General features: G+C 45.0%; 1 protein-coding gene and 1 long non-coding RNA gene across 5 annotated transcripts in view; one reads left to right on the forward strand and one right to left on the reverse strand.

Annotated features, from left to right (window-relative positions):
• Positions 1–98: 98 nt before the first annotated feature.
• The window catches only part of LNX1 (ligand of numb-protein X 1), an 85,182-nt gene continuing 59,187 nt past the window's right edge, over positions 99–26,093 (reverse strand). For 3 of the 4 annotated variants that reach the window (XM_009474244.2, XM_087738032.1, XM_009474245.2), the window contains 7 exons: positions 25,798–26,000; positions 22,652–23,023; positions 17,469–17,606; positions 11,533–11,710; positions 9,385–9,613; positions 2,262–2,420; positions 99–1,545 (listed from right to left, as the gene is read on the reverse strand). In XM_009474244.2, coding sequence (XP_009472519.2) covers positions 1,410–1,545; positions 2,262–2,420; positions 9,385–9,613; positions 11,533–11,710; positions 17,469–17,606; positions 22,652–23,023; positions 25,798–26,000 — 1,415 coding nt within the window. In that variant the 3' untranslated portion in view covers positions 99–1,409. Of the gene's footprint in view, positions 1,546–2,261; positions 2,421–7,207; positions 7,935–9,384; positions 9,614–11,532; positions 11,711–17,468; positions 17,607–22,651; positions 23,024–25,797; positions 26,001–26,093 lie in introns of those variants that run through there. The other variant, XM_087738033.1, reaches the window with a different exon arrangement.
• Positions 3,405–14,036, forward strand: LOC148051401 (uncharacterized). Its single transcript, XR_015700169.1, has 3 exons — positions 3,405–3,515; positions 8,292–8,661; positions 13,044–14,036. It is a non-coding gene; the product is annotated as an uncharacterized LOC148051401 (long non-coding RNA).

A 26,093-nucleotide genomic window follows, 5' to 3' on the forward strand; every position in this document is an offset into this window, starting at 1 on the left:
GAAAACGTCTTACAGCTAGAGGCTTATGCTCTTACAATATACGTAGGGCTTAAGTGCTTTGTATTAAATTGTCTCCTTTTTTCATAAGCCAGTGGGAAGGTCGTTCTCTTACTGACTTTAGAAACAGTGTGCATTCACTTTATTATATACCAACATCTGGAACAGCGTGGGCTTAGTATAGCTTTTGGAGTTCGTATTTGAAAAGGTCGTCCTTTACTACAGGGACAGGCAGGAACTGCAGGCTCTTCGAGAGCCTTGTACTAAGGTGAAATGAAAAAAATTAGGGAAACTGGGAAAGGTGCTGGTTGTTCGTAGTCTGATGGAACACGGAGTGTGGTGATCACACGCTTGGTAATTATGTCTGGTTTGTGTGGGTGCCTAGGGGCGAATTAAGCTGGATAATCATCCCTGCAGCTTTTCAGTGGCTTAAGAGAAAGTTCATTTTAGTCTTTGTTCTAGGGAAATGGCTGTCCTTAGCATGATAAAGATTAACAAACATAGCCTCTTCCCGTTGCTAGCTTGTGAGGAAAAAATAAGACTTTGGAACACGGGTAGTTTGCAGAGAAAGGCAAAGAACTATTTAAAGAAAAATGTAAGACCATCATACTTTCAGGTTTACTCCATCCAGAACGGTATCAAGTGTGATTGGCATGGCAGTCCTGCAAAAATTGTACTGCCCTGTCAGGGTGCTATGTAGAAGCCTTACTTGATGGTGTTAGCAGGGTGCAGTGTACTTCCTTAAAAACAAGAATTCTATATAAAAACCCTAGATTTAATAGTATTAATCAAAACATACCAGGGAAACTAGGTCATTTGGGTTTGGATGAAAATAATGTCTGTACAAGCACACAGTTACAGTTATTTTTAATTATTTTAGAAATTTAATTCACAGTTTTACAGACTAACAAACAGTACTTGAAAGTCTTGAAAATACCAGCTTCATGCTGACCATGAAAAGGTACGCGTAATCAAAGTGCTATTAATGCGTTGCATAAAAACCTTCACCTGATTTTGCAACTAGAAAAATTGCAAGAGATTTTTCCGTGAGTTATTCAAGGATTTCTTTTTGTAAATCAAAATAAAGTGGGTGAGCAGGAGCTGCTGCTCCTTAAATTTCATTGTTATTATAATGCATTAAATATATGTATATTAAAAAAACAACAAAAAAACTCTTAAGAACACAGGGAAGGAAAGACTGAAGTCTGTACCTTAAATCGCTCTGAAGTGATTTTCTGACAGGTGTCCCTGCTTTGCCTAAACTTGACTTTTCTTGACATGCAGGTTGGAATTTCACAAACCTTTTCTTGATAAACACATACTTGACCCCCCAGAAAGCAAAGACTGATGTTCCCTTTTTTTTTTTTTTTTCTGTGTTAAATTAGTTGTCATACTCTCCATGAAGACTTGTTTTATAAAAAAGTGCCAGGCCAGGACACAATTGTGAGAGTAATTTTTCCTTTTAGTTCTTTGAGCATCCTTGCCAAGCAGGCGTGCATCATTCCCGATGTGTTCCTGCCATTGACAGCGAGGAGGATGTCACCGCATCTGAAAAACCAAAGGCAAATATGAGAGAGCAGTTAAACAAGGTGACTTATCTTAAGTGTTTGCCAATGCCAAAGCGTGTCCTTAAGCTGGGAGGAAGAGGTAGAAGTGAGTATTCCTTCTCTGGCTAACTACTGTTCGTGAATAAGGGAATAAAGCAGGTGAAAATAATTCACTTGGTTTTTTCTTTACAAGTTTGTAGTTAATTAGACATTTGAAAGAAAACAGGATATAGTTCTTTCAGATGGGAATGATCCATGTTCTGAAGAAACTCTGTTTTAAGACTTCTTAATTGATTTAAGTTTGCTCCACAATTCTGCATTTACTCTCATAAATTGGATTGGTGTTTGCAGGGAAGGTTCTTGGGTGGTTAGGTGGGGGTTTTTTGAGCTGGGGATGTGGGAAAGCTGCTCTGCACTGGCGTGCTTTGTACTACCCCAGAGATCAAACTGACTTATCTTAATGCTTATTTGTATACTAGTGATTGCTAGACATCTGAAAACATTCTACTATGAAGGCAAAACTGTTAGAGTTCAGGACACTTATGTCCTGTTTCCAGATCTGTCCTAGTTAGGTCTGTATCAGCGAGTGAGTTATTTCCGCCCCCCCCCCCCCCCGCCCAATGTCTTCATGAAAACTTGTTTTAAAAAAGAAAACCACAAATGAACTAAATGGAAGACTGACTTAAATGCTACTTTTCATTAGATAGTTACCATTACCTGATCCTGCCATCATTATATGCTGGTGTTCCCCCAACAATGGATTTGATAAAGAATGGCTTGTTCCCAGTATGTTCTTCATAGCCTCCTACGATGCTGAAGCCAAGACTTCCAGATGTATTTCTTCGTAATACAATATCTTTGCAGGTGTACAAATACCTGAAACAAACCAGTCGAATTAGATGTCGTACGGTTAACTTTAGATTCTGATGAATCATTAATGATGAATCTGCCTTTTCATACACCCGTAGAGTGTTTTGAAGATGCAAAATAGCGCCAAAGTTCCAGTGCATCAGACACCTCCACTTCCCTTCTGTTTTTGTCGTGCTGCTTTCCATAACCAGTTATCCTAAGAGTAAAATTACGAGGTAATCTTGGGGTTAAAATATTAAATAATTTGTTTCATAGAGTAAGAATTAATGCAAATGATCTAGTTGCAATTAAAAGTGATGGAGAAAAACACTTAGCTGAAAATGGATTGAATGTTTGTAAACCGTCATTCCGGAGGCTGTTTCATCTACCTTGTACGCTCCAATGACTGACTTTATTTTCCGGATAAGAGCCTGTATGTGATTACCTGTGTCAAAAGCAGGCAGGCACTTGTTTACTGTGGTGCATGTCAAAGCTAAAAAAACTTCAAGGCCAATGAAACGAGCCAGAATTCCAAAAATCACAGACGCAAAGAAGAGTACCAGTGGAAGAAGGGATCCTGAGCTTTTCTTGTCAAGTAACGTGGTGAGTGGCAGCATGGAAGATGGGAGAAGCCTGCCTGTGTCAGTCAGTGCTTTGGAGTACTGAGACTGCTGACAAGAAGGTAGTTTGTCCTCACTGTAACAATGAACGCAGTATTTTGTGGTAAAAGAGCTGAAATCTGCCTCTTCTCTGTCCTTTAAATCTATTTTATGATACTGTAAGTTATGCTGAGTCCAAGCTTAGCTGAAACAAGGAACAGGGGAAAGTAAGAGTAGTAAGGTTATTGGACTCCTACCTGTTGCCTATTGCTCTGAGCACATTAATAACCTGAATACCTGCTTTTGTTTCTTGTTTTTTTTTTTAACCAAGCAGGAAAAAACAAGATTAATTTCATTAGTGACAGAGCAACCGAAATTTCTGTGCTTAGTACTTAGCCCGCTCCTCATTATTGGTGTACCCAAGAGTGACTGAAGGAGCCTGAAAATCCTTTTGCTATTCCAAATCTAAAGTGATGGGCTGGTCTACAGCAAGCAACTGCTACAAGCTCTCTTCAGAAACTCTGTAGGTTTCTCAGAAACAGCTCACACTTCTGTAGAAAGATAAAGAACGTATCTTAAAGACCAACGTGTCGAGCTTTGTTGAACTTTTATTTGTCAAATAATGCTTTGGCTGTGTTTCACAGCAGGATTTTATAGTAATACGAGATTAGTCCCTCAGGACCGACAAATATTCACCTGCTGCCAGGGTGGTAGGTATATAATATTTGCACAAGAATTCACTGGCTGCTAATGTAAGAAACAGGTGACATTTGGTTCTGTCCTCAGCAGCCCGGCATTATTACTTTACCATCTGTGGACTTCTTCAATGTGCAAAATCACTTAAACCCTCTATGTTTGATGGTACTTATCAAGGTCATGACCAAGCGATGCCAGGACCCAGCCGTTAGTGCTATTACCTAGTCCTGGTTTTGGGGGGCAGGGGTCTCTGCTGCCTGGCGCTGTGCTCCCTGCCTTAAGGAGGACGTTGCTGAAATTGAAAGGTGATCAGCTAAATGCTATTGCACTAGAAAAGAAATAGCTGAGCAGGTAAAGCCACAAGAAAACAGTGAAGACACACAAGGCTTACGTGCATTCTGTACGTACAGTCTGTAAGGTTATCAGTTACACCGTCTCCATCAGTCCAGAAAGCAGAAGTACATATTTGCTGTCAAAGCGTATGCTAAATTTAAGTAAAATAGATATGGCGTACTAGCATTAGGATTGTTCTGCCTGCCAGAGCAGAGGAACCGCATGGGAAGCAAGGAGCAGCAGAGAGAAACGACGCTGTCGTGACCCCAGCCCCGTGCGCTGCCTGTCAGCTCACTGAGGGGACGGGGTGTAGCCTGCTGTGACAACAGGGCGGTGGAAGCCAGGAAGGCAGGAGGAGAGGCGCTGGGGTGAAGCTGAGCATGCGAAAGGGGGAGGAAAGGGTTTTCCAAAGTAGTTACATGTTTGTCATCTCTGGTTCCCCATACCCGAATTTGTATTTAAACGTTTTAAGCTAAATTCCCTGAGCCAAGTCTGTTTTGCCCACAAGAGTAATTGGTGAGTGACTTCCCTGCCTTTGACCCATGAGTTTTCTCGCTCTCATTCTTCCTATTTTCTCTTGTCCTGCTGGGGGTGTTGAGCTGTGCGGGTGCTTGGTGCAAGCTGGGTCCAACCCATCACGCTGGCCATAGCCAGACTGACTCTTGACTAGGAGTGGCTAGGTGGTGGTTACACCTTTAAACTGATGTTTCCTTATCTCCATCCTATGGGGTAGAGGGTATAAACGTGGCAGTGTGCCATCCATCGGCTATGCGTTAATGCTGTCAGAAACGGGAAAAGGGTGCAGGGAGGCAGGCGTGTGCAAATCTGAGCTACGGGGAATGCTGTTACCACTTGCTCTGAATAGTTCAGTACGTTTGCTCTGCCTGGGCAAAGAGCAGCCCAAAGGGAGTTAGTTCATTTGGGTCTGTTTATGGCTGTGTAGTAATAAAGACAAGCTAGAAAGCGCCACAGAGAGAAAATGAAATAAGTACTTGCGTCATCTGAAGATGCTTAGTGTGTTTGAGTAGATTACTTATTTGTGGTAACGAAAGCGCCAGTCTGTTTGTTTTGACCCAGTTAAACTGCCGTAACCCACTAAACTGCAACCGGTCCGAGGAGATCAGTCTTCTGCCTTGGAAGAGAGCAGCTTGCAGTCTTCTGCCTCTATCTGTAAATACTCCAAAAACTGAGGACAAAAAGTAATTTATGTGTGAACTTGCCTCAGATTCAAGACTCGAGGATAAACAGTGTCTAGACAGAGGGTCCTCAAAATACTACAACTGAGCATCAGTTACTGATGCAAGAGGAATTTAAAAGTGCCCATTTTCAAGTAGTTATTAAACATACAATTCCCTGCTGCTTTTCGCAAAGCCTGAGTAGCCTTATGCTCTGGGAATCAAAACCAGCCTGACTTCAGGAGGACTTCAGCAATAACAGGTATGAAAAGCATGACTCCCTCCCCCTGCCCCATTACAGTAGATGACGGGCAGTGGAGTACGGTAATATTTGAGAATTACTCCCACCAGAGCCCTGCAGCCCAGACAGAGGTAATTTGGGGGAGTTGCTGTCCTAGTTCCATGTTTTATGTTCAGTTCTGCCCCTGTTTCGCAGAATGACTTTGGCCACCTTCTGTCTTTCTCATCTCACTTTGCAGATGAAGAAAAGCACACGTGTGAAGTACTAATGTTTGTAAATGTTATGACAGGATGATCTATAAAGTATTCTTAAGTGCTAGCTGGGGGAAGGAAATGTGAGGAGAGCAAAGAAAGGAGACCAGGAAAACAAGCAAGAGCAGAAGAAACACCACAGGGCTGGGGAACCGCTTTTCACCAGCTGCTCCACGTTAGTTTCTTTGTGCATGCTTCACAACAACGTTTCCCTCCAACAATAAAGGAGACCCGTCTTCCTCAACAACAAACAATTAGATTAGCTACCCTGAAATAAGTCTTCGGGCAGGAATGCTTAAGGTCCTGCATCACTGCTTCCTCCCCACGCCCAGCCCGCAGCCCCTCCGCTCGCACGCGGTCCAAGTTTTGACAGATGTCAGATGCACATGTGCGTCTATTTTATAACCGCCACATATTGGATTGTACTACAGAAAGAACAGAGGAGTTGTTTATGTGCTATCAAGCCATGTAAGAGCGACCGAGGCCAATTTTAAGATCTCAGAAGAAAAGGGCCGAAATTTAAGTGAGATCCGCAAACCTTAAATTATGAAAGACAGCTTTTCCAAGGCTTTGAGTTTTGGAGCAAGGAGTCTGATAACCTGATTTCTGCTGCTACTGACCTAATCCAGAAAAATGATGCAATTCCCAAACTCTCAATATTTGTGCCTCTTGTCTATGCCCATTGCTGTAATGTGCATGCCGCCCTCGGGAAAGGGGCAAGTTCTGCACTAGTGTGGAGAAGTAGGCATTTTCAGTACCCCAGCCTCAAAAGTGAGGAAGGCACACTTAATCATGTAGCTATTATTAATGTTTGCCTGTTTTCTGCGTCATAACTCACGGACAGAGGTCTGCAGACATCCTCTAGTGTTTAGCTCAACTCAGCACATTTTATGGGACTGTCCTTCACAGGATTTTCATCAAAACTCCATGGTTTTTGACCATGGACGGAAACTCTCCTCTCTTGGTTTCCTGAGCCCATGTCCTGCTCTAAGCCGCGGTGTCAGGCTGCCTCTGCGCTCCCCACCTTGCCTGCTCTGAACACTCACACTGCACTGCCATGGCTTGTCCAGAGCCACATCTTTCCCTTCTTGACAGAATTTAAAGAATCCACCATCCAGCCACCTCTTTTTTAATCGTGCCCGGTCCTCGCCTACCAGTGTTACCACCTTTTCTATTTGTTCAGTTTTCCTTATGTGGGTGTTTCCCATCCTGCCCATCTTCCCAAATACCTTGCATGATCCTGTATAGTCGTGATTTTGACATTTCTACTTGTCCGTCAGCTGCACCAAACATTGTTAGACTTACATGCCTTGGAGCAGTCCCGCTGGTAAATGGTATGGCTTTACTAATGTCATCACAGTTTTAGTTAAGGCAGGTGAATCTTCACCATCTTGCCCCCTAGCTGCACATCAGGCACCTTTACCAAGATGGACCCGTCAGACGTGTTTGGACAGAGAATAATTTTCTGTAACAGGCTAGAAAGCATTATGAGACTGCTGGCAATACCTTGCGATCCAGTGGGATGTGATCCTTGCCAAAAGCAAGCTGAAAGCCAGATAGGGAAAAGTTAAATGCTCAGACTGGCGGGAAATGAGTTAATGTGATACACATCCTGGTGAGAGAACTTGTTGAAGGACTTCCAGATGTCTGGTGTGGGCCCTGGAGAATCAGTACAAGAGGGTAAGCACACTCATGCCGGGGAAGACTGAAGGGTCTGATAATACCTAATGAGCAAATCCAAGTCTAATCCTAGCACCCCTACTCAACCAACCAGCTACTAATAAGAACGCAGTGCACCTTAGTTACTGCCAGTCTAGTCAGTGTTGGTCCCTGTCTTAGTCTGATGTTCAGAGCAGCGTACCAGCTCAGCATACCAATCCCCCTACTTTTCTTTGGCTGTGAAGGGCCGCGCTGTGCTCTGTGCACGGGGTTGCAGCTGGGGATAGAGTTACAATGAACTCCTGTCTTCAGCCTTGCTGACACTGGGGCTGGTTTTCCTTCAGACCAAAGGGGTGGGAACGGCCTCACACACAGCCTTCGGAGGCGGGAAATAGAGCGAGTTGAGAGACCACTTTTAAAATGGGAAAAAAACCACCTTCTCTTCCCAAACTTCAAAGCAGAACTGACTGATGGGTGCAAATCTGCAGTACTGTGGAGCTCTGTCCTTCGTCTCCGTCACCTTGCTGAGGACATGGGGACTTCAGGCAGCTGTGGGTAGATGACGACGACCAGGCAGCTCAGGTTTTCTATACAGTACAGCAAAGGTGGGGTTAGGCCAGGTGCATGCAGGGTGCAATTTTTTCAGCCCACCTACTAATAGATGGTGATTGAAGGCAAGATGCAGCATTGCAGATTGCAGCATCTATGAGGCCTCTACCTGCTTGCTCTCTTTCTGCTGGGAGCTTTACCTGTGCTCCAGTGCCTTCATGTTGGTGTGTAGCTGTTCAAGCTCAGGGGTGCAGAAGAAGTGAGCAGGAATGAGGACCTCCCTGGGCCTGCCTGTCTGCAGCGAGACTGCGTGAGAAAAGTTTACCATTGCCTGGGGTAGCAAGTTACAGACCATCCATTTACTGCTTTTTCTTTTTACTCCTTTTCTTTCACAGGAATACGGACATAGTCCTCTCCACTGGAGGAGGAACGTTTCATCTGTAGGTGACAGACACACAGCCTGCCTTCTGCTCTTGCAGTACTTCAGCACGTTACACGGTCATTAGCCTCGGACCAAGCGCCGAAACACACCTGGCCTTCATGGCAGACCTTGCTGCAAGGTGAATGAGCTCAAAACAGCTCAAGCCAGAAGGAGGGAAAGCATCTAACCTGCTATGTGAGACTGGGAAACGAAGAGGAGTCCTGAAACTGTGCCTAGAGCAAAAGCCCACCTGTTCTGCTGACCATCTTTTGATGCCCTCCCGTAAAAGGGAAAGAGACACTCTGGACTGCTGCCAGGGTTAGGCGTATGGGCAAAAGTAACTTGTAAGCTAAATTCTTCATTCCTTAAAACTGAATACCGATTTCAACTGTGTGATGCTAGCTTCTCATATTCACAGATTCACAACATGTCCTCATTTAATGCTTTACAAAATGTCACCGAAGCTGCAGGTATGCACCCTGCACACCAAGTGTGTTTGAGAGAACTTAACGACATGCGATGTGGCTTTTATTATCCTTACTGAAATGGCAACACAGCTGTTTCCTGCGTATGACAAATGTACTTCGTTCAGTCAGGGCTGAGGTTAAAAGAGGTGATTCGGAGATACCGGCCAACTACATGCACTTTGCAACATCTGGGCAAAGTCAAACAGTTCAGCCGGATTTGGCTAAGGAGAAGGGCTGTGCAGCTTGAGAGCTGCAGGAGGGGTAGCTCTGCCTTCTGCAGGGCAGTTGGGCCTAGACCCCAGTTCAGCAAGCTCCTGTATCCCTGCAAGCTTCTCCTTTCACTCTCTAGGCGCCAGATATGTTTTCAAGACTGGAACAATTCAGGATCCTTTCCTCCCTTGCAAGGGGATCTACGTGTCTATTTTTCCATGTACACATACCCGTTTACAAAAGGGAGGTATTTAGAGTCAAGTCTGCGACAGAGCCTGGATTTAATTAAGATGTCAGTGCAATGAATCAAGCCGAAAGAAAGAATTGCCAGAAAATACAAATCTTTCCTCCCACTCCCCTTCAGCAAAAGGATGCAATCTGTGGACTTACCGTGGCAGCCCCAGCCACATAACCCAGGAAGGTGACCACTCGCTGCTCTCGGAGGTTGCCTGCGTGGCCTCAGGGGGCGGCAGGCAGTCCCGCTCCTCCTGGGCTTCACATGCTCTCGTCTCCAGGGCTTTGAGCACCACCGATGAGTTGGTGTTTTTCAGCAGGGCGACGGCCTCGCTCCGGCTGACCCCTGTCAGGTCAATCCCATTCACGTTCAGGAGGATGTCACCTGAGACCGATATAGAATGGATGATAAAAATCCTGCAAGTGTTTCCAGGATCCTCTTCCCACCCCCACGAACCAGCGAGTCAAAGCTATAGCCAAGAAATTGCTGCCTGATGAGGCTGTTTCTTAATCCTATCATTTAAGATGGATGTGAAGCATATGCTGGTAAACATGCCACAGGCGTGAGGGAAGGGGCTAGGTCCCCATACACAGGAGCATCGCCAGGCTGGATGGAGGCTTTGGTCCTGGTTTCTTATCACGTCACATCCTGCATTTGGAGCTGAACGGCATAGCTGGGGTCCTGCTGCACCAACAAGCTTTGTTACGGGCACCTAATGCTAGTCCAGGTCTGCGAAGCCCACTTCCAGCTAAAAAATTTTGTATTCAGCCTGAGCTTGAAACCTGAAAGCTCAAAGGTGGTATTCTCCCAGTGCTCCCTAAGCTGAGGGTTGGCGCTCCAGCTGGCTCTTCAGAAAGTTTGCTTTGTGGAATAACATATTATTATTTTGATGTTAATACCTGTTTGAATGGCCACAAGCTAAAACATATTTCTGTATGCCTTATTTGCAATGTAGGCACAGTAGCTTCGGAGAAAAATGCAAAGATGTTTGGATACAGGGAGAACAATAAAGACATCATTAATGCCATGGAAGCGGCCACGGTGCCAAGTGCTCCGCTACCCTCCGCGGCACGCTCCAACGCCAGGGCTTCCCTGGGTGCCCTCTGCACTTCGCCTGCGGGCTCCTCCAGGCAGGGGCTGTATTCACCGGCAGCCCAGGCAGCGCGACGTGGACATTAACCTCTTCTTGTGGTCTGCCCCGATGAGACAGACAACAGCCTCAGGGCTGCTCTAAACCGTGGAGGCTTATGGCACTGTTATAACATCACGTATTCATTTGTTTCTAATTTTATCAAATTAACTAGGCTGAATTTTCCACGCTGCCTCATGATGAATATTTTTTGGAAAACGTATCCCACTGAGAGACAGTCATTTCCTAGCAGTAGGAAAGGGGAAATCTGCTGGTTTGCTCCTGTTGTCATGTTCTTACATGGGTTTTGATGAGCAGCCATAGCTCCTGCAAAGGGGAGGTTCCCACGCGTGCCGATGCCGGGTGCTGTGACCCAGGCTCGTGGGGCTCGGCTGGGCTGAGCTGTTCTGGCCCACTTCTGGGTGCCTTTACTTCCCTCGCACTCAGGATTTCCCTCCAGCTTCTGGGCAGCAACTGGGCTGAAGCTGAGCATAGGGCATGAAGGGCAAGGGGACAGAGAGCTGTGTGGCTGCTGGAAGCAGCAAGGTCCTTGGCTCTTGGGAGATGTAACATCCTGAAAACTCAGAGTTTCACCATTACTCTACTGCCTACCTATTCCCACAAAAGGCACTGATAAAATACGCTCCTCATCTTACTCTAAAGGCTTATTCATGCAGAGCGGGAGAAGCTATTAATTTTATCACTCTGTTACATCAAGAGCCAAATGGGAGTTATGAAGTCAATGTGTCCAGACGTGATATTCAGTGTAAAGGCACTAATGTTGCCTCATATATGATAGGAATCCTGCTGCTTTATATTTCTTTCAAAGCCATGAATGATATGACAAACAAGCACAAAAATTTACATTAAAAACCCATGAAGGTTGCACAATGAAGATTTCAGTAGTTAGGAGATGGTGGTGCAAGCTCGTTTTCCTGTGAAAAACAATTTATTTTTTTTCCTACCAGAACATGCCTACATCCCATTTCACAGAGATGGTTACTGCTGCATATTATACCTTTTCTGGTAGCTGACTTGAGACCCTCTAATCTCACACATCCCAAAATCTATGGGATGACTGAAGATGTCAGGGTGTGATGCTCTTTCACTATCCCTCTGTTTTTCAAAGGAAGCCTTTGAATTAAAGCAGGCTTTCAAAATCCCCTCTTTTTACCTGTTTTTATCCTGCTGTCTCTGCTGATAACTCCTCCAGGTTCGACACTTATCACATAGATAGGCAAATCCCATTCCCGGTGAGATGCTCCGCCTGCTACAGTCATTCCCAGGGATTCTGTGTGATCTTTCCAGACAGACACCACCTTCTCGTGACAGGTGACGGTGTGAAGGGCGCTCTGTGATGGAGAAAACAGCAACAACAAACACAGTGAGCATGGGGACCTCCCTGACATCTTTGGCATTTTCTACTGAAATGAATATTCGTTGAGGGAATACCAAAGCACTTCAGAGCCGCCTGCCATGCCTGGCCAGATGGCAGGCACGACTCTCTCCAGGGCTTAGGCATCTGCGGAGTCAGAGCTACTGCCAAGATAATCCATGCTTTAACAGTTAAAGTCAGACACTGTTGACTTTAACTAAGTTAAAAGTGTTTTAGTGTTGAGACTAATAGAAGCAGGTCTTTGAAACATAAATAAGGAATCTGATTTAAAAAAAATATATATTCTTGATATTAATATCACTAGGGGTCCTCATGTCTTTGACTATCAGGTCATGGTTCTTATCTTGCTGCTTGCAGTCTGAACGTCATCTGTTTAGTTAATGAGAAATGGTCCACCTGGGTTAAAGGAATAAACTTGGGGACAGATGAAAATATAGACACTTCATTTGCTGTTCCAGATTTCTGTGTTTCTTTATAAGTTACTGGGGGGAATACACTCAAAGAATATGTGTTTCTGTTCAGGAAAAGAGAAGGATATTTACAGAGTGAAGAGTCAGCAGCTTCCAGGGTGCTCTTCCTAGGGCTTGTGCTAGGTCACTGTGGGGCAGCCACTTCCCCTGTCTGAGGACAGTCATCCCCTCACTCCTCCCCCCGAACAGGAAAAGTTACGTACACACCACCGGTCATGCAACAACTAGGGTATGAGCGAGGGTGAAACAATCTCACAGGCGGCCTCGGGATGGAGAGGCAACACAAGCTCCAACAAAACCTGTGAACTGAATGTCATGTTTACAACGCATCCAGCTCTTACGGAAGAGTTCAATAGACAAGGATGCTTCTCCAGAAAATCTGGATTTAAATGTTAATTGCTTTGATTTCCTGAAGTATTTCATAAGCTGTGCTCCTGGCATCAACTCCTGAAGTTCCCAGCCCCTCTTGCAGGAACAGCACCATTCCAGGCTCATATGTAGATATAACAGCATGCTGCTAAATATATTTCAAATGTATATTAAAAAAAACCCCAACCTTCTCATTCACAAGTGTGACCTCACATTTATAATATGCAAAAAAAAAAAAAAAATCTATAAAACTTATTTAAAGCCACATTAATCTCTTCCTAGAAATCTGAGATCCCACAAGGATATTCCTGGGCCAGCAGCACAGAAAGTGGAGCAGGCGGGTCCACGGCTGCTCCCACAGCAATGATGATGGATGAAAGAAGACAGTGGGGCAAGAAGTTTTTATGGGAATAGGGCAGGCTAAATCTTTGTTTTGTGTTTTTTTTAAAGGTATGTTTGGTGGAACTAACTTCACATCAGGATTTCTGTGATGCAACATCGACAACAAAACCCGGAACCTTTTAGCAGCTCAGCAAAGGATCTCTGGATGCTTGAGCAGAGCAGTGGCTGCCACAGAGCTCCAGGAACAAAAAGGCAAAGACCTCAGTGGAAAAGGTCTTCTCTTACTCACCGGGACAAAACCCAAACTGATATAGTTGTTTGGACATACCACATCTGATCCATGCAGAACACAGGCACTGTGTCAAAGTAATTGGGCTTATGGCTCTCAAATGAACCTAAAAATTTCTGAGGGTTTTACAACATTCCCTTTTAAAAAAATATAAGTGTTCTAGTCCAGATAATTTTAACCTTTCACCTTTGTCTTTAAGGTGTAAATGTTTTAAACATAGTAGTTCTATCTTTGTGCAAATTAAACTTAATGTTTCATCCATGTTTCTGTAAAAACATTGTCCTTTTTCCCTTGTAAAGGAATGGCTTTCCATCAGGAAAAGGCCACTTCCTGAAGCATGTGGGATAGGGGCACTTCTAACCTTCACAAAACTGCAGTCTGAAATTTTGTAGCAAAACATGAAATTGGAATTAGATTTGCAGCTCCAAGCATTCAGAGCAATCCTGTTGCTTATGCAGTGTCCATCACGTCTCAGACACCAAAAACGTTAGCTGATAAACTGGCTAATGCTCTATTTTTGAGGAATCAGCGCAGAGAGAAGCAGATTTCAAAGCACTCGTTGGTAACAAATTGTCCTGTTAAATTTCAAGGAAGAATCATAAAAGTACTGGTACTTGTACGCTCAGCCACGTAGGACCAGTTTTCCTTTGAAGCTACTCTTCCACATGTCATTTTTTACATGGTTGCAGATAGAAAAGAATTGGGGTGACTTGGCTGAGACGAAGGCAGTGATGAAAGGAAAGTAAAGCCTTTCTCAGTAAACACACGTAGAGCTTTCTTGGAGGTACAACTGATAATGAATAAACCAGTTAAAAGGCAGTGTTTATCAGTGACTGCATTTCAATGCATTCTCTTCTAAACAATTGTCCTTCTCTGTCATTTTGAAGTGACCTCGGAGGTCAGGAGAAATAAAACATAACACTTCATCTCCTCCTCTTTCTATTTTTTTTTTTCTTTTATGTGTATTTACTGGAAAATAAATATTTACAGCAGATTATCACAATATCAAAGCCATGACACGTGTCTTGCAGGCAAAAGACGTAGCTGTGTCTGTCTGGAAAATGTACTCCACCTAAGGCTAACCTGCTCCTATGGTCAGAAAACATTGTCTGCTCAAGCAACAGGGCGACAGATTTGTTTTAAGTACTAGACAATTTGTTAGAAAGGAGTAAGAAAACAGTTCCAATGAAAAACAACTGCTATTTAATTAACGGCAAAGCTCCCACTGACTTCAAAGAAATCGAATCTGGCCTGTTTATGTGTTACAGCCTGGCTTAACAACCTCGGCTGCAGAAGAAAGTGTTTCTGACATCCCTTTTCTGAATCCAGGCAGCAGCCAGAAGAGTTTGGGCTGTGCCTCCCCTGTCTCCATACACGGGAAAACAGCTCGGTGAGAGCCTGTGCAGGACCAGTCTCCCCGCACACCATACGCCCAGCGTCACCGCCGCCAGAGAAGGACGTGGTCACTACAGACCGTCCGCCTCTTTCTCCAGCGCCTTGTTGGCTGCGTGGCTGATTGCCATTGGCATTGGCCTGAGAGAGAGCCGCCTCCTCGTGCTTTACAGATGGAGGCAGGCTGTTATGAGGGCAACGGCTTGGCCAAAAGTGGTTCCTGAGCCATCATACGAGCAAGACGGCCGCTGGAAGCTAGAGTTTATTCTTGGTGCTGAATACAGCCAAGGCTTGAAAACAGATTTCAGCCCACGTTTACATACATGCTCTACAGCAAGAGCTGCTTCCCTCAAAGGGAGCATTCCTGACCTGCTAATATCACCTCCTACAGTAAGCTCAGGGGAGAAAAACCACCTTAAAATTAATCAGAATTCAAGTCAGTTAGCAATCTCTCTATCAATCACACATAATAAAGCAATCCCACTGATGGCAGCAGATAGCAGACTCATCAAACCACGCACACACAGGAAACTCCCTTGACAGCAAAGTCTGGACAACAAGCATTGCCTTGGTTTTGAGCAGCAGCGTGTGCTGCGTCAGGACACTGTACAGGCCCTAGGCTTGCAAGCATTACTTCTGCACTAATGTCTATTTAAAAACAAACAACATTTTAAGTCTGCCAAAGTCTAGAGTTTAAAGATCTTGAATTGTTTGCTTAAACCTTCAGAAAAAAAGCATGAGAAATTCAAACCGACACACTCATACCCTATAAAAGGGCAAATAACACTCCAGTAATGACTGTATCAGACGAAAAGGCTGCAGTGCCTGAAGCTCATCGTGTCCACTGATCTCCTCATCTATTGCCAGAGCGTTTTCTCTAATATAAGCCCTCCACTGTACCCACAGAAAGCTAAAGGGAGCTAAGAACAGCTCAGAATTTTCTTTTTTTGACTGTGATCTTCTCTGGAAAGTGCCCAAATGGTGGCACTGGACAGAACCCCACAGCAGCACACCCACTCACGCGCTTATGTAGCGCCCACCTCTTGTGGCTAACTGGAAATCCCTCTAAAAGCCATGACCTATCCAACAAAAGATGATTCATTCACCTTTAAAGGACTGTTGCAAGGTCAACATTGGCCCTTCAATCTCACAGCTACCCAAAATAATGTTGGATTTACCAAGAATTCCCATCTAACACCTCTCCGTACAGGAAGAGAAAATGAGGATCTAGGGCACTTTATGGAAGACAAGTCGTGTTCCCAAATAATCCCATGTGGTATCAATTAATCAGACCAACGTGGCAGAGCTAGCAGGTGCTCGGAGCTTCACTAGAAATCATACAGTAGCAACACAAGCTAATTACTGTCCTACACATATCTCCCTAAGGAAACCATTACTTCATTAGGAAGTAATGCCTTGCAGATGCATGATTAGTTGGGCACTATTTGCTACTGGGTAGTAGCTACCGAGCACTGGCTCTGCTCTTTGGTTTAACTCCTGCTGATCCAGTCTCACCTAACAAGGGCTGTGATTGTCACTTCGTGGACAAGGAAAACTAAAAACAGATGCTAGCATATTTTTTACACATAAAAACACTGAATAATGTAGTTTAAAAAAAAAAAAAAAAGAACTGCAAAAAATGGGTATCTTTAAGCATTTGTAAAATGCAGAGCTAGGCTTGTCTCCTGGCTGACAGCTGCGCACCCGATCTGACAGCTGGTTCAGTCCAAAGGTCCCTTTAAGGATACATCTGGCTGCCCATCAGGCAGGGTGGATTTAAACCAGCCCTGCCTGTCCACCTCCCTGATGCACCGCTGGCACAGGTGGCCAGGGGACCAGCTGGCAAGGGTTTGTGTAAGTGGTGACACTCAGAGCGATTAACATAAGTTAGCCAGGCAGATGACTTTAAATTTAGTGAAATAAACAAATGCAGCTCCTGCAAGGACATACCTTGTTCTGTCTATAGTGCAAAAAATAACGTTGGGTAAACTCAGAAAAGGTATTTTCAGAGTTGTTGCTGCATTGTTTTCTGCTTTAAAACCTCATATATTTGACCATCAGAGCCTTTCTGCTTTATGCAGAGAGCATATTGCAAGTTTAAAGGCACCAAACACACAACATAACTGGGCACAGAGGAGCGACTGGAGGCACAGTTTGGTAACCAGAGCCATATCTGGGCGAATGGTTGCTCTGTGCCGCGTGGCCCTGGGTCGGGTCCGGCCATGCTGCGCGCTGCCGGCCCTCGCAGCCCCCATCCCATGCGAGTGCCAGGTGCTGCCAGAGCAGAACCAACATGTTTTGGGTCCAAAGCTCCACAGAAAGACAGCATGCCCACAGTGACCAAGGGGACCACAGCTGCCGTCTGCCGCCAAACTGCCAGACAGCTCAGAGCGCAGGTATCTTAGGAAACAAGGAACAGACTAATAATTACCGTAATTTTCAAGATTCTTATGGGAATCTCTCAGGCCAGCGTATGAAAGCTTTTTGCCTGAAAACTTTGCTCCAGATGGAGAAACTTCAGATAAGCATCTTATTTTCATTGGAGCGCCTTGCCCTGTGCTGGCTTACACCGCCGGCCAGGTCTGTGCCCATGGCCAGGATGCGGTGAGCACGTCAGCCCCCTGCCCCACCACTGCCCTTTGCCTTCTCCTTCCCTCCCTGCCCCAGATGGAGACAGGGCAGAAGCAGTGTATAAATAATGAGGAGCACAGCATTTCCATTGCAAAATAAGACATGATTCTTCTGGTGACAGAAACCAGAGATAACACTCTGAGACAGTAAAATGCTAGCTGCCCTCCCAGTCCCCTGTCCCACAGATGGAAGAGAAACCACGCGAGCGCTCGTGCCCTCACCTTGCCGGCGTTGTTTCTCTCAGCGGGACAGGGTTGGGGGCTGCCGCCGCTGTAACTCCAACCCGTCTCCTGCAAGATGTCGGGGGTCTGCTGCCTGGTCTGCCGCGACACAACGAAGTGAACCTGCTTCTCGCTGGCCTGCAGGAAGAGGTACAGCATGAATCCCACCGCCCCGGCGCAATAAAACCCTGTATTCAGGCTCAGAAGATTCACGAAACACGGGTCCCGTTTAAGCACAGTTTGCATTTCCCACTAACGTGGTTGCAATGACATAAAACAGTAGCATCAGTTCAGGTCAATAAAGTTCATAAAAATTTACTGCCAGCTACTTAATACTTCTCTAGAAAATTTGGTGTTAATTCTGAAAAATCTTCCTATTTGCCCCAAATTTGGCAGGAAGCAGCGATCCACCACAGCAAGTGCTGATCAGCTCTCGAACACACCTGTGTACACCACTGCAGAGCAGCAACCTGCCTGCCACGGGAGAGGGACAGACAACCAGAGCTGCTGCTGCCGGCCGGGAACTCTGAAAAAGGTGCAATTAGCCCTGTAACAAGGGATGTGCTCAAGCCTTGGCTGGTCAAAGTGGGGGATAAACGATGTAACTGAGTGCACCTGCATGCAACAAGCGTGACAAATGTCAGGCAGCTTAAAGAAAGGGATGTGCAACCATTTTGAGAAGTAAAATCCTACTGCACCAGAGCACAGAGAAAGAGGGAGGGCACAAGCAAGCACACAGAGGAATGGAATTTAGGATGGGAAACTAGCCCAAACTTTCACTCTAGGAACAGGAACTGCAAAAACAATTAACCCAAAATAAGCTCAAAATGCTTCTGGGCCTTTTTGCACAATGCAGTCATAATACTTATGTGCCTGAGAGGTGCTGCAAAGCTTCTACAGAGTTATGGTTGCTTATTATTTTTAAGGTATTCTCTGTGTGCCTGATATTAGTGTTACTAATTCTGTGTACAGGTGAATTTTTTCTGTCTTATTGAATCAGCACTGTTTCCCTAGAAGCAAATGGCTTCATTGTCCCCTCCGTGAGGCTCATATGAATCTGTTCAAGGCAACAGTGATGCAAAGACAGCTGCGAGGGAATGGGGTTTAGCTGGGTAAATCAGAGATGCCTGCTATAAGGGCAAACCAACATACTGAATTGAAGTGTAGAAATAGCCTCAATGCTATAGAAGTGTATTCAGACGATATTCAAACAAACCCTCTAATCTCCTTCTCTCCAGGCTAAAGACCCTGGTGTTGCGGCAGGCAGGAGAGGCTCTAAGGGCCAGTCTCCAGGGTGACTCCTGCCTGCTTGCTTGCGGGTTATTACCGAGGAACTGCTCCGTATCTAACGTGGAGACCCCCGCAAGCACGTCGGGAGGTCCGATCCCCCTGGGGCTGCAGTAGCAGTGCTTGTTGGTACCGCAGCCCCGGGGACATCAGATCTCCAGACTCACTTGCTGGCATGCTGACGTGCCCTGCTCACTGGGGAGAAGCTCCAAGGAAAGCTGGCGTGGAACAAGCAGCTGGAAACCAAACCCAGATCCAGTCACGCTATTGACATCAAATCTCCCACAGACAATTAACAGAATCCAGAGGAGGCCCCTGGGATTTTTGTTTTTATAGTTTGGTTTGTCTTTTCTGGAGCTGGATTCAACAGTAGTAGCTGAGAGTTAAAAAATGCTTTTGAAAAATGTCACTATAGTTAAAAAAAAAGCAACCTACCTCCCCTAAACCTCCAACTTCAAGCCTGAAATCTGCATGTTCCAGCTGTGCTATTTCCAAGGAAGATGGTATCTCAGAAAGAAATGTGCACTTCTTTGTTACTTTCCCAGTACCTTGGGGGATGCTAGTTTTTTCACCAGCAACTCAAATCTCCACAGCTTCATAATATATCATTTGGTACATACACACACATTTCAGAATAACTTTCTACGTATTTTTACCAGGTCTGTTTTTATGGAATATTAATTCCTGGACTCTGGACTCAACTGGTACCCAAAAGCAGATTGCTCTATCTCAGGAGAAAGGAAACCACCCTGGTCTCTAGTTTGTAATATGATTGAGATGGAGCTGAACAATACAAGACTAAACCTCCTCAGGGCATATGGCCCCATGAAACTCCAGTTTTCTCTAAAACAAACAACTTCAACTTATGCAACTTCTGTTTAAAACTCATCTGCTGCCACATGGTTAGTCTCAAAGTTGGTTATTTAGAGGAAGGTTGTAAATGTGATTAATTCTCGTAGAACGACTAGCAAAAGTTCAACAAGAGTCTCTATTGCAATGTCACATTTGTCTCCAGGTCAGTCAAGTTGAGTAATTTCTCAGAAGTCCAGAGTGTTTTAAAAAGTTATCCAAACAACAAGCCCAGCTTTTGTATTTAAGTACTTCCATACAAAAAACCATTACCATTTCTGCTGATCAGAATATTAATCACTGCTTCATTCTGATCCTTCCCTCCCTCCCTCTTACCACTTGCTTTTCCCACAATTCCTTCTCTGTTTTTTATGCTGAAGCAAGAATTAAAGAAATTAGGTCAGCTTTGAGGCTGAATGCAAGTAATAGCTGAAACAATCTACTAGAATTAAAGTTTGTGTTACAGCCAAAGCAAATCAAGCAGGGAGACAGAGACACGGTGGCAACTTCTGAGCATCTAGGAGGCAATTGCACCTGAAAAAAAGGCAGCAGGGCTGCTCTCAGCACAACCCGCCCCGTCTCTCGCAGGGGTGATGGAGCGTGGGTGTGCTCCACATCACGACCTGCTTTCTGCTGGCAGTGGTTGTCGTGATGGAGAGGGGGTTGTGCGCCCGGGGCAGCTGCTCCGAGCTGCGGTGGGGGAAAAGAGGGAGAGAGAAGGGCGAACATCTGGGGGCAGTAAAGCCTGACTCAACCCGTGCAGCTCGGCTTGATGTGCTCACACGAGCACCCACTGATCTGTTACCTTGTTCCTTTTCTTGTCACTCCCATGGAAAACAGATGTGGAATGTCACGTTATTTAGATTAAAAGTGCCACATCTGACACAAGGCCATGACTAAAGATGACGCGACAAATGGGATGCAGCAAACTCCCAAGTGTTACAATGTGTGCACGTTCCTAATTAGCACTTACGCGTTTTCTTCATTTCAGTTCTTGTGACTGAGCTTATAAACAGCCAGACACCTAATCTGATTGACAACTGCTTCACATATGCTATTGTATAATTGCTAAAGGCCTGAAAATCAGATTCGTCTCAATTATTCATTATTTGGCAATCAAAACTGATCAGATTCCACAGAAATCTGACGTTCTCCCAGCTGTGCTTGGCCTAACAAGCCACCACCACCTTTCAGTGATGTTAGTTCTGTTTTTAAAGAAACCAATGGTGTATTTGAAGCTTCTGCCACCATTAATTTGAAGACTTCAATGCACTGTGAGTGACACGCTGAGGTCTCAACAGGCAGGATACTGTTAAGAAATCAGAGGACACAGTAAAACATCCCTTCGTGTAAGAAGCAAATGCAAAACACTTGTGGCTTCAGTATAATGGTTTTTCTCTGGCATAACATGGAAACAGGAAAAGCAAATGATAATTGATGAAAAAACATGACAAAAAAGACACAGGTTCCGGGAATTTTGCATTAGACAAATGTGATTCACAGAGCTCACATCAATGCAGTGTAATCCTGGCGGTTTGGAAACCTGAGTCTCCCCTTTGATGGGCATGTTGTTTAAATTCCCAGGGACTGGTGTGCATTTCAAGCATTATTATAAATAACATCCACTCTTTGGAACCCAATAAGAGTTTTAGTTGCGTTTTTAAACACTTGTGTGTGAATGGTCTCATTAGTCATTTTTTCCATTTCATCTCTAGGCTGCATGTGTTTTTTGCTTATGAAGCACTGTTGCCTTGTTTTGTAGCCATAAAGAACTGTTTCAAGAATACCAAGTTTTTAGAACGGTTTTCATTCCAGACTTGTTCCCCTCGGAGAATTTAAACCTCCCCCCTGCCGCCTTCTGCTCCCAGTTAGTGAGCTACATAAAGTCATCCAGAAAGATGCTGGACCAGAATTTCAACAACTGGCATTATGCAAGGGGACGCCATTTTCTTTACCTATGCTATAAACTTCTCAATAAAACTTGGCTACAGCCAACTGTGACCTATGCTACAGGAGGAATCCTTTCCACAAAATGCATGGATTCAAATGCTTCTTTCAGTCCGACTCATGTTACCCTGATTATAACTGTCAGAAAGGGGAAGCAGCCAGCCTGATCTGACATCTTGTTATTGAGGCACATGAAATTCTTCAATATGTGAACACTCTGCATGCCTCCAAATGAAATGTAAAATTGCACAAGTGTAAGAACTCTTATAAATGTGAGATAACACCAACAAAAGATTCCTGCCTTTGATTTTTATGTTGAAGTTTTCTAAAAACATAGAAAGAAAAGAAATGAAAATGGTTCTGTAGGGAAAATTAGGCAGAAGCTGACTGGTTTTGTAGCTGAGAAAGGCACAGGGTTTCTTTCTGACAGTTCTGTGGTAAGACTGTTTAGTGCATTGCAGAGGCACCCCTTTAGTTCTCCATATGAGTCTAAATAGAGATTTATAAAAACTACAACTACAGATCTATTTTTTCCAAAACACATGGATTTCCATATGCTGGATTTAGGTAAGAAATATCTACAAGGTATGGAGTACCTTCAGTCATAAAACACACCCATGGGAAATCACCGAGTCTGGGAGGATGATGTTCATCCTGAAACATGCCATCCATTGCCCCTAGGCTGCTCTGGTTTGCTCCAGGGCTGCACCAGGGAGCACTGTGACTCCTTCTGAGTTGGAGGAGTCAGGACCCAGCTGGACCCAGTGGTCCCAGGGTGCAGGCTGGCCTGCCTTTTGGCAGATGGCATCACTCTTTGGTGATGCACAGAATATATGGACGTTTACTTTGATCTGTACGTTACAACGCCTGATGGTAGCAGACAATCACTGCGAGAGTCCATGCCCATATTCGCCCTTGTACGCACAGTGAAACCAAGGAGCTTTTAAAGGTGTAAATTCCCATCTGAGCTTGACACTTCGCCTTCCCTCCCCCAAATACACATGCATTAAGTTTGGCCCCTGCTTTGCAATGGACAGTGAAAATACACTGCCTCGTTTTTGCAAAGTTCAGAAACTGGGGTCAAAGTGATAGCGACAAACCTGTATCAGCTGGGCTGCGCTCTCTGGACTGCCATACCGATGGTCGTGCCCATTGATGGCCAACACCCGGTCATTCTCCTGAAGCTGTCCATCACGGGCAGCCACGCCACCTTCCAGCAAGTTGAAAATAAATACCCCTGGTTCATCGGCCTTGCGGACCAGCTTTATTCCCAGCTGCTCGTCCGGACTGCTTTTGTTTAGCACAACATGGAAACTGTCATCCCTATTGCAGTGAGCATCAAGGGAAAGTCCGCTGTTTCGGCATCGGTACCTCTGCTCTCGGAGCACTGTCAGTCGGAGCACATGGCAGGGTTGCTTCAGGATTGACAGGGCGTAGTTGTGAGGCACATTTTTGATGTCCATGCCATTTACCTGGAAGAGAGAAGTGTAAATCAGCAGCAGAAAGACCGTCTAATCTGAATTGGCACTGGAGAGGGCAGATGTATTTACACAGATGTCTTCATACGAAGTGACGTGTGCTATTTCAAACTGTGTCACGCAGGAGGCCAAGTTTGTGGTGCAGAACAGTCTTCCCCCCAAGGAAAGGATGTGCTGTACAGACACTTTCTGCCTTTTTTTTCCCCTTTCTCCCTGATAGACATACATGTTATTTTTCAGCTTTATTATATTTCTTTCCCAAGCTCCAATATCCTTTCATATATCTTGGTTTTATTCCACTAGCTTCTGATTTCAAATTGCCTTGCCATCCTTTCCTTTCACTCCCACCACTTTCCTGCTGTTTCTCTTCTTCATTATCTCCCACTGCTCTAGGTACAGTAAAAAAAAAAAAAAAAATCCCCACTAATGAATCTAATTAAAATGAAGAAAAGAACCTCAAGTAGAAGTTTAAATGCCCTGGATATTTATTAGCAATTATGCTGATATACCACACCAGAGAATCAGGCTTTTTATGTTTCTCAGTGTTTTCCGGGTAAGAATTAGCTCACATGGTGGTAAAGCTGCATAACTGCCACTTCTTTAATTTGGCTGGGGAAAAGAAAGAGAAAAAAAAGAGCTTCCAGTCAATCCTGTCACATCCGTGTGTGTAAGAGTGACTAGGCATTACACGTTATCACTGCTAAATGAAAACCAGTTGCAAGGTTGTAATTCATTGCTGGCTGGAAAACCTGAATCAGACAAGTTATTTCCATGTAGTTTTACATTGCACAGGTTGAACCATTTAAATATTAAGAAACATCTCCAAACTGCAACAGAAATGTTCCCCAGCGTGGACAAAAGCATTCGACTGGCGTTTGTTTTTGCAGACTGCCTGTGTGGGCATGACGGGGCTCTCCCCACTGCGGTCTGACGAGGGGACTGCACCCCTAGGGACACAGCTCAACTAACTTTAGGTTGCCAGCTTGGGTACCACGAACAGCATGGGCTGCACCACCATGGGGCTGAAATTGCTGGGAACCCTTGGTAAATCCCCAGGGCAGTCAGCCACGGCCAGGGAGAGCTGAGCCAGGCCTGTCCGTGCTGCAATCACAGCTTCCCGCTGCAGTTTGGAGGTGCCCTGCAAGAACAGTTTTGGCTCAGTGGTGCCATTAACTCTGCCGTTCTGTGCTGGAACAAGGACAAAAAGCCTCCCCGAAATGCACAACTGGGTAACACTCATCCAGCTGCTGCCTGGAACCACAATCTGTAACCTGGCATGTTTAACCAGTGCCAGAGCGAAGCATGGCCACATCATGATCCTGAGAAATCCCTTTGGCCACGGCCTGTCAGAGATGAAGCAGAAGGCGTGTCACAACCCTGGTGTGCTTCAAGTGTCCTCAGCTAAAACTGGGGTCAGCAAAAACCAGGAAAGCATGGTGACTTACAGGTGGCGGTCTGAACTTCAAAGGACGGTATCCTTAATAATTACTCACGTCGAACAGGTAGTAGAAGAAGTCAGTAGGGCTGGGAGAACTACTCACTAACCCTACCAGCCAGGCATGCCAGAGCAGGCAATAAGATGGGCATCCAGAGTCCCACCTGGAAGACAACGCTGAGGTATGCATGCCAGACCTTGCAGTCCACCCCACTTCCAGCTCCTGTAGCCTTATCCCAGCTAATGCCACACTGGTTAGCCTGGGTACCAGCACCAGTCGTGGTGCGTGGCCCACAGTGAACAAAGCAGCCTGCTCAAATGTTTACCTGTAATTTGGAAAACCTATGCCGAGTTCTTTGCTATCTCTGGCCATGCTGTCACCAATGTTTGGGCTAGCTGATTTAAGCTGCTTTGGGTATACCTGGGTGAGCTGCAGCTGTACCTTTGGCTTGCAATGTGAATATATCTGTCCACACCAACTACACACCATCAAAGCATCAAAGCAAGAAAAGGAACTAGTATTTTCTGTCATTGCTCTTTTCTTCTAAGGATTGAAGCATTAATATAATTTAGCATCCTTGTAGAGCTCCAAGTCGCTGGGGCAGCTGAGAGCACAGTTCCCATTCAAAAGCTATTGCTGAAGCCACTGCTCACAAGATACATGATCTTTAACCATCTGGCCTAATTCTTGTTCATCTGTTATACATTTCTATAGAAATGGGAGCAGAAGTAGCAGCCAACAGCTAATTCCTGAATGCTGCTCAAGTTTGTTCTTAGAGATTTCACCTGTGGCTGCTGGTGGAGCAACACTCCCAAAATAGAGCAGGCAGCGTCTCGCGCTCTGCGGCGCTGAACGCATCATACAGACGAGCTAGGTGCTGAAATAACTGAACCCTGATCAGGCCCCTATCACCTGTCCTGGTGTGAGCAGGATGTAAGGCAATGGAAACCTCACTAGCCGAGATTTAAGCCCACAGTTCAGCAGAAACAAACTGGGCAAAAAGACCAGCTTCTGCTTCCAGAAAAAAACTTTTGCACCACTGGGTCAGAACTACCAACAGTATATTGTGTTACATTGCTTTTTGGATCTACCATGTTTGGGTAGAAATCAGAGAGGCCTGGTAGTGAATAGGGAAAATAAATAAATCTGTGAGCCTCAAAAACAGTTGAAATGAATGAAAACATCACAGCATGCAGAGGAACTGAACATCTTTCTGCATGCATTAATCTACTCACACAAACAACCAACACTGCAAATCTCGTCTCATCATCGACTTACATCATCTTATTCTTTGCTAGGATACTTTTATCTTGTACCTCCACAGTACTGTACCTTTAGTATCATGTCTCCAGGCAGCAATCTTCCATCTCTGGCAATTACCCCATCTCGATAAATATGCTGTATGATAATGTGAACCAAAGGAGTCTCACTGCCTCCCACAATCCTAATGGCCAGGTTTTCATGGGGATCGGTACGGTTGATCTTAATGCAGGTAATTTCCCCATCTGGGATCAGGTGATACAGTCTGGGAAAACCTGGAAATGCACATTGTAAGGTATTTATTTGACATCACAGCTTTGCTTTGTTAAAACATGTACTGCACAACTTAAGTAGCTGCCAGTTATCCA

Source organism: Nipponia nippon, unplaced genomic scaffold (genome assembly GCF_047370975.1).
Source record: "Nipponia nippon isolate SJK-2023a ecotype South Korea unplaced genomic scaffold, ASM4737097v1 scaffold_6, whole genome shotgun sequence".
Classification (NCBI taxonomy): Eukaryota; Metazoa; Chordata; class Aves; order Pelecaniformes; family Threskiornithidae; genus Nipponia; species Nipponia nippon.